General features: G+C 39.8%; 1 protein-coding gene and 1 long non-coding RNA gene across 3 annotated transcripts in view; one reads left to right on the top strand and one right to left on the bottom strand.

The window, feature by feature from the left end:
• The window catches only part of LOC141380270 (uncharacterized), a 4,253-nt gene extending 796 nt beyond the window's left edge, over nucleotides 1-3,457 (top strand). The window contains exons 1-3 of the long non-coding RNA XR_012398000.1: nucleotides 1-1,807; nucleotides 2,116-3,016; nucleotides 3,100-3,457. The exon at nucleotides 1-1,807 is cut by the window's left edge and continues 796 nt beyond it. This is a non-coding gene — a long non-coding RNA (uncharacterized lncRNA). The remainder of the gene's footprint in view (nucleotides 1,808-2,115; nucleotides 3,017-3,099) is intronic.
• arhgef3 (Rho guanine nucleotide exchange factor (GEF) 3) overlaps nucleotides 1-10,633 on the bottom strand; it is a 46,485-nt gene that overhangs the window by 26,887 nt on the left and 8,965 nt on the right. For both annotated transcript variants that reach the window (XM_005161867.6, XM_073936688.1), the window contains exon 2: nucleotides 2,770-2,836. In XM_005161867.6, coding sequence (XP_005161924.2) covers nucleotides 2,770-2,836 — 67 coding nt within the window. The remainder of the gene's footprint in view (nucleotides 1-2,769; nucleotides 2,837-10,633) is intronic.

The following is a 10,633-nucleotide window of genomic DNA, read 5'->3' as shown; positions in this document are numbered from 1 at the left end:
ATCGGGCCCGAGCTTTCAGTCCACATCTCTGCTTGTGTTTGTCTGAGGCCGGTGGCGTCAAAGAGCCCTTCAGTGAGAGGAACAGCATCCTGTTACAGCACACAATCACTGTTACACAGTCCTCATCATGTTTTCCAGTGCTGCTGGAGAATGGGGGATTAAAGCGCTATATTAGCCTGAATAGCAGAGCTGATTTTAATTGTGTGTGTGTCATAATTAAATATCTGTTTTCTGTTTGTTCATGGATGTGAATTGCATTATGGGAGCTTGAACATAATATAAATATGTAATGTATAGAGGAATAAGCCTAAAATAGCAGTAAATGTGCTGCAGTTTATTACAAGGTTTCTGAAGCGTGATGTAAAACACCAACACACACAACAGAGCACCGCACACTACCACAAACACTTTGAGAAAGTCCATTTTTCAATGTTAAAAGTGGTTAGAGGAAAGATCAAGGTCTCTTAATGCAATTCAAAAGCAGAAATAAACAGGGAAAATATAAATACCAGACACACAATACAAAAACCTGCTCATTTACTGTTGTCTTTAACTGAGGGCTGTTACCACTACATAGTTTAATACATTGTTGTAACTTAAAAATTCTAAACTGGATTAAATGGATCAAAACGTTTAAGTTGGCAGAATAATTTTATTAAGTTTTCAAAACAGGAAAATATTGATAATTACATCAACTTAAAAATGCGGCTAATTCAAAGGTAAATGCATCTGTCACTTACTTTCAAACAATATTTAACTTGTGACAACCCAAAAAACTGGGTGGATAACTCAATTTTTCCACACTAATGGAGTTGTTTTGTATTTTTATGCCCACACACTGATGGTTTTGTTATTTGTCATGCTGTTTATATAGGACAGCACATGTTTTTTGTTTTGTAAAACAATGAAAATCTGTGGTTTAAAACAAAAATAATGAACTACTGGAAAACACAAATGTTGCTGTAATGTATTTCTTACAAGCAACTAAATAAACAGTAAATCTGAAAGCAAAAAAAATTTCAGCTACTTCATTTATTCCAGGTTCTAAATGTTTTTGTTTTTTTTGTTGCTGTAATTAACTACACAACACTGGATTTGTTTTACATTTTAATTAAAAAACTAAAATGTTTGAGTACTCGACTTAAAAAATGGCGTTTATGCTACAGAAAATGCCTCTGATTGAAAAGGTCATTTGGCTAACCCAACAAAATGTGTTGTCTGAACTAACATTTTGTTAGATGTTGTTGTTGTAACTTGAATATATCAATGCAAACTGTTGCCTTAATTTTTTTAATTTGGTCAAAGCAATATTTTTAGAGTGTACTTATAATAAAAAGAATTAAAGTGGGATAATTGTGCAAAAACACTGAACATCTCAATTATTCAAAACATCTCAAAGTTCAATATGATTTGTGTTCAAAATGTTTGCTGAAATTATACGTAACTCACCACCTAAAATTGCATTGCGAGACATTTAATTTACTGTTTGGAGCTGTATAATACTGCAGTTTACTGTATGTAGTTGTGTACACGAAAACGAAATGATGTCGGCAAACTATTTATTTGTGTTGAATTTAAACAAACTAATTAAATTTAATAAAATTCTGCTTCATTTGTTTGTTTAAATTCAGCCCAAATAAATTGTTTACAGCCACCTAACATAAAAAACTGAGTAAATCCAAGGAATCATTTCTGAATATTTTTTTCTAGTGTAGAAAACAGTTAACAACAGAAAACAAGTCAGAAAAAGCCCAGTAGACACACTTCCCTGAGGTGAGCTTTCTTCCTTTAAGCGTTTCCTGTTGCAGTACCTTTAAGGCATGCTGTGGGGGTGATTATATTTACTGGAGAAACTTCACATGAATGCCACAATGAGTACATTTACATGGACAGCAATAATCCGATTGTAATATTATTAAGACAATATTCTGATTAAGAGTCGACCATGCAGCCATTTTGATAACAATAATAATAATAATTCCTTACATTTATATAGTGCATTTCTGGCCAATCAAAGCGCTTTACACAATGGGGGGAATCTCCTCTTTCACCATCAGTGTGCAGCATCCACCTGGATGAAGCGACGGCAGCCATTACGCCAACTAGGCAGGTTAGGGTAATTAGGCAAGTTATTGTATAACGATGGTTTGTTCTGTAGACTATCCAAAACAAATATAGCTTAAAGGGGCGAATAATATTGAGCTTAAAATGCTGTTTAAACTATTAAAAACTGCTTTTATTCTAGCCCAAATAAAACAAATCAGACTTTCTCCAGAAGAACAAACATTATCAGACACACTGTGAACATTTCCTCAATCTGTTCTACATCATCTGGAGAATAATTAAACAATAAATCAAAATCAAAGAGCTGCATTTTGGGGCGGCTGATGCATTCTCACACTTCTTCTGACATGTTCAGTTTTCTCAGAGATAAGGCCACTCCTGTGTAGAATCTGCCGATATGCTGATGCACAGGTGTTGGTAGCCCCGCCTTCTTTAGAAAATTCTCATTTGAATTTAAAGCGACAGTCACCAAAACAGCACAATTACGACTAAAGCCTGCACGGGGGGGGGGGGGGGGGGGCGCTTAATGAATTCATATAAGAGTTATAATAAATGATGTGTGTGGTAGTTTGAGCTGAAACTTCACATACACACTCGAGGCACACCAGACACTTTGACATCTTTAACAGATGTGCTGTTCGCTGTTACTAATTAACTAAACGTTAGCTTATTCAGGACCACCAATAACAGATATAGTGAACTCACCCCTTTGAAGAGCCACTTCTCTGATGTGGAGAGGAGAGAAAACGACTCCTTCCCCTGCACCATCGGCCTGGTGGAGAAAAACAAACAAGATAACCATATCAGAAGCAAGATTCCAGCCAATCCAGTGAGTGTTTCAGCACGCTGTCCTGACATCGGGGGTGTTGTCTTATTTTGTGCTCAACAGAAGTTTTTATTTTTGGGCAAACTATCCCATTTTTACACTGTAAAACCTTGACTCAACTTAACTGTGAGGCAACTGAAGAGCCTTTTTGAGTTGATGCAACTTAAATCAGGTCAAGTGCAGTACTCATTCACACTAGCGACTCGCAGTGGCAAATCGACAAGCGATCGTTCATTAGGGTGAACGACTCCTGGCGACCTCCATCTACGCGAGTGACATTGATCGTTTGCGATCAGGTGGGCGTGTCGACCAATGCGGCAAAGAGAATCCTTTAACCTTATGCAAATGAAGAGCATCTTTCTTGGGTGACAGCCAATAGGAGCACCAGTAGAGCTCACATGATCCTCTCTCAGCTGCTCAGACCTGCGTTTGCATGAGATCACCAGCCGGAGCGACACACAGATACAAAGTGTGAATGAAGCAATACAATCATTAGATGAGTCAACTTTTATAACAGTGCACTCATTCTTGCTTTAGACTCAATAGAAATGTCTGCGACAGCATTATATTCTGAATGTTGTTTTGTATTTTACACAAAGATTACAGTATAACAGTGTGCTTTCAACACCTGCAGTGTGAAGTGACAGATGAGAGATTTAGACTGCTGCTGTGTACATGAATGGCCAAAGTGTCGTCAAAGTTTACTAAGCTGCAAGCGGTGCCTTGTAGACACATCCAAAATATAAAACAAACAGGGTTCTAGATGAACTGTACATGACCCTGCTGAAAAATCCAGCTTAAACCAGCCTAGGCTGGTTGGATGGTTTTAGCTGGTCAACAAGGCTGGTTTTAGAGGGGTTTTGGCCACTTCCAGGCTGGTTTCCAGCCATTTCCAGCCTGGTCTTAGCTGGTCAGGCTTGAAAATGACTAGCTTAATCCAGCTAAAATCAGCTTGACCAGCCTGGTTTAAGCTGGACATAGCTGGTTTTGGCTGGGCTCCCAGTCTGGCTAAGCTGGTCAAGCTGGTTTTAGCTTGTCATCTCACAGCCTGACCAGCTAAGACCAGCCTGGAAATGGCCAAAACCCCTCTAAAACCAGCCTGGCTGACCAGCTAAAACCAGCCAACCAGCCTAGGCTGGTTTAAGCTGGTTTTTTCAGTAGGGAGAGGCCCCTGTACTGCATGTGTTTGGACTGTGGGGGAAAATGTAGCCGGAGGAAACCCATGCCAACACGGGGAGAACATGCAAACTCCACACAGAAATGTCAACTGATCCAGCCGAGGCTCAAACCAGTGACCTTCTTCCCGTGAGGTGATCGTGCTGCCCACTGCGCCACCGTTACACCACCACAGATTGTACAACAAACAATATATGAGTCGTATGATAACTGTAAGTGAAAATTCAGACATAAAGGCTCATCAGAACACAAAATAAATAAACAAAGAAGAAAATGCAGATTTCACCTTCAACAAAACTGAGCTTTAACTCAAACACAGTCAAATGAGTGTGCTATAACAACACTAGCGCTCATCTGAAAGATCTACAGAAACTGCTTCCAGTCTCAGAGATTTCACATGCTCTCATAAGAGCCACCACACTTCAGACAATTTCATCACTGAATCTTCAAAACTGCATTCATTTTTATTTATTTAACAAAGAAATGAAAATAAGACAGCACCACAATGATTTGCTGCACCCCACATCTGATAGCTGACCGACAGAAAGCGGCTTTACTTCACACTGTGCTGCACTCCTGACAATGACACACAGCCTGCATGACTGCAGCTGCAGATGCAGAAACAGACTGATGAGCTGCTGAACGCTGCACAATCACTTCAGCAGGACACACACACAGACCGAAAGGTGAGCAGCTGTTTCACCTGGATGGATCCATTACTATTCACTGCGGTTTTGTAAACAGACAGAGCACCGATCACCCAGAACCCCACCATAGTCTCTGGTAAATGGGACATGCGCATGACCTTATCCTGACCCAGAACCTCAGGTAATGACACACACGGGCTTTTGTGATTTAGCTGTGACAATCTGCAGAAATGTCTTCTGTTCAGTCCAGCTTGCATTACTTGTCTTTATCATTTCAAAATGGATATTATGTGTAATTATTGGAAAAGATATATGCATTGAGCACTAATTACAGACTCCGCCAGGCACTGATCACCCTAGGAGAAGCAAAGAAGAGGCGAGACTGATCTAGACTGATCTGCAGGTACAGAATATGCCATTAACAACGCTAAAGCAACACGTCAGGTTTGACAATAAGACTTTAAATAGTGAATTCTGTCATCTTTTCCTCTGTCAGCTTTAAATCTCATAATTCTGTCATGACTTACTTTCCACAAACCTGCAAACTTTATTTCACAAGAGGAGATACTGTGAAAATGCTGGACACCTGTAACCATTGACTTCTATAGCATTTGTTTTTCCTATGATGTCGATGGTTACCGGTTTACATTCTTCAAAATATCTTCTTTTGTGTTCCACAGCAAAAAAAGAAACTCATTTAAGGTTTGAAACTACTTGAGGGAGAGCAAATTATGACAACAGTGTGATTTTTGGTGAACTAGTTCTTTAAACACTAAATAAAACTTAATAAAAATAACACTTAATAAAAGGAAATATTTCCGTTTTGATCACATTGCGAAAAGAAAAAAATATTAAATAAATGTAAATAAATAAACTCCATCATGACAGATTAATTAGAGAGAACAGCCCTGGTACACAATAATAATGTGTGACATCAGTAAATTATGAGTCCATCCTTCTGGCTAATATGTAAAGACACCACTGTTGTTCTCTGACTATTGAAGCTGGATATGTACTGCCCTCTAGTGGCACTCTCTCCATCTGTGAATGACTGCTAGATCAGGATATCGATTATTTAAAAACTCAGAATCAGATTCCAGCAGAGCTTCATATGAACAGAACCATTCAGTGCTGATCTGTGTCTGTCATAACACCAGCCTAACACTGACGCCCTTTACTCTCTTCAGATCATGTGATCGCCCTGGAGCTGCTTTGACCCAGCTCATGAAGAAATGCTGCTGTAAGTTACAGTTTTATAGGAAGGAAAGTTGTCCAGGCTTCTTATTTTAAGCCAATATTCATCTCTGACTCTTACTCAGCGATGAGAGTTTAGGAAGATATTTTCTGAGGCCTGTTGCACATAGCCAGTGTGGGTTTACCCCAGTAGAAACTCTGAGTTTTCAGGCTCAAGAAGGTTTTGATCAGGTTTCGCCACGGTAAGCTACACTATCCTGGGTTAGAGATCACAAACCTAAACTGGACCAATCAGCTGTGAGTAAAGTCAAGTATATCAGACACAATAACGCCACTCCCAGCCCACACACATGCAGTACAGGTGAATTGGGTTGGCTAAATTGTCTGTAGTGAATGAGAGTGTATGGGTGTTTCCCAGAAATGGGTTGCAGCTGGAAGGGCATCCGCTGCGTATTATCATTATATATTATCACATATTATTAACAGAAAACACACCTCTGTATACATTTCTTGAAAGTGCTAAATCCGCCTCGGGAGGTGCGTGTTTTTGCAGTTTTTGTTTTCGTGAATCCACCAGAGGTCGCTGATGACTGACTGACTGACCAATCGACTGACCCAACCTCCTCCTTCCCTTAACCCAACCAATAGTGTTTTCAAAAGTACTGATGGACAAAATGCTAAACTGGTGATGTCGATTATTTTGCTACAGGGGCGCAACTACACATTTACTGAGGGGTATGCGGGTTCAAATTTTGTGTGATCCCTCTTATTTTGGCAAACTAATAATTTAATTAATTAATTAATAATAAATGAAGACAAATTTTCAGATTAACCTTATAACTTTTGACATTATGTATGATTTGACAGTTTATTTTTATAAAAATAAAAACAAATCTAAACAGTTACATCTACATGAACACTTTCGGCTGTGTGACTGCATGTTATTGTGTTAAATGATTTTGAATTAAACAATAACAATGTTATATCTTTATAAAATGCAAAATAATTTTTTTTTAACAAAACATATTTATTTATTTTTATTATTTAAAACTTTTAATAAGGGTAATTTTAAAAATAGTTTTGGCACAATGGGCAATATGCGCCGCATATACTGCATACCCCCTTTTTGCGCCACTGTTTTGCTACAGCATGAATAAATCAAAACTGTTGAAAAGCATTCTTTTGCTATAATTTGTTTATAATATATTGATTATACTTCATATGGATTCAGACAGGGTCTTACAGGTGTAAACATTATTCCAGCAAACCAGTGTTAAGGTGGGCAACAGTACAAAGTGTTTGTTGTCACATTTTGTGCTTCAAAATACACCACACATTCTCTATTGGAGACAGGTCGGGACTGCAGGCAGGCCAGTCCAGTACCTCCTCTTCCTCCACAGTCAGGGGGGAATGGGGAATGTGGTTTTGGACTGTCTTGCTGAAATGTGCATGGGCATCTCTGGAAAACAAGGCAGCATATTGTGCTCAAATATCTCTGTAACTTTTATTAATCTGTAAGTGACATCAGCACATGTGCTCTGGACTACTTTAGCACGCCTCTGTCGAGGTTTTCACAAATGCCAGTGCAAACTGTACTGTGGCAAATGGAAGCCCTATGTTAACAGTGTCCACAAGCTCTGTCAACTTCTCTTTTTTATTATATATTCAAATACTTTCAAATGATCTCAGCTTCGAGTCTCGGCTCAGTTGGCGTTTCTGTGTGGAGTTTGCATGTTCTCCCTGTGTTGGCATGAGTTTCCTCCGGGTGCTCCGGTTTCCCCCACAGTCCAAACACATGCGGTACAGGTGAATTGGGTAGGCTAAATTGTCTGTAGTGAATGAGTGTGTATGGATGTTTCCCAGTGATGGGTTGCAGCTGGAATTGCATCCACTGAGTGTAAAACATGCTGGATAAGTTGGCGGTTCATTCCACTGTGGTGACCCCAGATTAATAAAGGGACTAAGCTGAAGAGAAAATGAATAAATGAATGAATGAATGAATTAATTAAGTTTAATTTCTAAAGCTTTTAAAATCACAGGCCCATGAGCTGTTTGTGAATCAGCAATATCACAAATTCATTCATTCATTTTCTCCTCAGCTTAAGTACCTTTCATAGAATGAGACCCCACAGAAACCGAAAACCCTAACATGACCTTCTATAATGACAAATAGAGGCTCTTTAAGGGGACATCTGATTAGTGTTCATAAAACATCAGCTCATACGTCATCCAGACTGAAACATTGAGCAAATGTGGATCTGCAGACCATGTTCTGTGAGGGATGAGTTCAGTATTAAAGTCATTCTGTGTATGGGAAGTTCCCATAAAACCAGCGTGACTGTGTGTGGGGGCATGTGAGAGTGTCATGCTTGTTTGTGTGTGTTTGTACCTTACATTCCTAACAGTGTGGGGACCAAAATGTCTGGTACACCAAGAGCACAGTAGTGACGTCTGTCATCATGGACTGCGGAGCCTCACCCTTTAAGCCATCAAACCTCCAAACCTTTCTTCAAATGCCTCTGTTAAAGGAGTGCGCTGGGTTCAATATGAGCTGCAGTTTGTGCTAATATTCTGATTAGGAGAGCACTCGTCCCATTATTCATTTTCCTTCACGTTAGTCCCTTATTTATCAGGGATCGCCACAGCGGAATGAACCACCAACTATTCCATACGTTTTAAGCAGCAGATGCCCTTCCAGCCACAACCCAGTATCAGACACACACACACACACACACACACACACACACACACACACACACACACACACACACACACACACACACACACACACACACACACACACACACACACACACTGCAGGCAATTTAGCTTGTTGAGGTGTGGAGAGACCCCTCTCATGATTGTGAAGCGCTTCGGGTGTATGGCCATATGCGTGTGCTATATATAAATACACACATTACACAAGATTATTAGTTACTAATCTGTATCTTTTGATTATTAACTTAAATTAATGATTATTCATTCATTCATTCATTTTCTTTTAGGCTTAGTCCCTTTATTAATCCGGGGTCGCCACAGCGGAATGAACCGCCAACTTATCCAGCACGTTTTTACACAGCAGATGCCCTTCCAGCTGCAACCCATCATTGGGAAACACCCACACACTCTCATTTACACTCATACACTAGGGACAATTTAGCCTACCCAGTTCCCCTATAGCGCATGTGTTTGGACTGTGGGGGGAAACACCTGGAGGAAACCCATGCCAACACGGGGAGAACATGCAAACTCCACACAGAAACAAATTAAAGATTAACATTGTCCAAATGTAATAACTGTTGAATATGGATTCGACTAGTCATCTACCAGTAATGAATTAGGCCAGTCTGAATAGGCAGGTCATGAAACCACCTACAGCTTTAATGACCAAAAACAGAAACTGAGGACTGTCCCTTATTTTCCTGTGCTGAAGTTGGCAGTAACATTTACAACAAAGCAACGTAGGCAAACATCCACCTGTCCCTTTAAGACAGGTGCTTTATCCTCACAGCTGAGGCGAGAGTTCAGTCTGCATGATCAGTCTGAGCAACAGGTGCAGAGCAGAAGGACAACTCAGCTCCAGTGTTTACATGACAAATGTGGAAGAGTCCACTTATAAATAATCACACACACACACACACACACACACACACACACACACACACACACACACACACTCACACACACACACACAACACGTCAGAACTGATGATGATTCAGCTCTGATTAGCCAAATGCATCTGCAAGCTCTATTAATAACACTCCCGATGAAGCCCGTGCTCATAATGAAGTATAAGAGTCTGTCTAATGTCAAGCATAACTTCAATAAATACATCTATAGAGACACAACAAAAGCTGCTATTATTATAAAGACAGTTATAGACTTTACATTTATAATCATTCATTCATATTGTTTTCAGAATAACAGTAATCATAATACTGTATATTACAGGTTTATGTCTTCATAGATACACGTATAGAATTGTAATGCTTGATTGAGTTATGATGACTGAGTTTGAGCATGGGCTTCATGGAAAGCGCTGTATTAACTGTGCACAGTGCTGGACATGAGGGAACTGAACATTCACTCAGATCAGCAGACCAGAGGGAGTATGCAAGAACAGGAGGCGCAAACAGCTGGAAGATTCAGCATCTCCACTCCAAACTACAACTAATTACTCATGTTTCCCATCCGCCCCGCTTCAGCCTCAGTCAGAACTTGGACAAATATGATCAAGCAAAGAACAACTAATGTTGATACAGATGTGTAGAGCATTTCACTGTGCTGAAGTCATTGACCCATGAACATGTCCTGCTTGTTATCAAACTGCTCAGCTCATTATTGATCGATATGTGGCTCTTTTTCGACTCTTGGAAGCTCTAGAAATTAAGTGTAAAGCAGGAAGTACGCTGGGACCACTGTGATTGTTTACATCCCTCAACATGGTGAGCCTGCACCACAACACCAGACATGCACTCTAAAACATACAGGGCTATTCTCTCTACCCAAATCTTGTGTTGAGGCATTTGGGTCATTTTTGGGGGTTATTTTCAGAGTCTTGGGTAGTTTCAACCCAGCTCTTTGGGTCAAATCATCATGTTCTGTTGATTCCACATATTACGAACTGACTTGTTTAAATGCAGTGAAAATAGTGCAACACAAACGCAGATTCCTTGTGTTTTCAGATGAGATTTACGCTGATAGCAGCCCTTAGTCAGACCTTTC

This window comes from Danio rerio, chromosome 22 (assembly GCF_049306965.1).
Source record: "Danio rerio strain Tuebingen ecotype United States chromosome 22, GRCz12tu, whole genome shotgun sequence".
In the NCBI taxonomy this organism is placed as follows: domain Eukaryota; kingdom Metazoa; phylum Chordata; class Actinopteri; order Cypriniformes; family Danionidae; genus Danio; species Danio rerio.
Note: the sequence above shows the minus strand (reverse complement) of the source record. Positions and strands in the feature narration are given on the sequence as shown.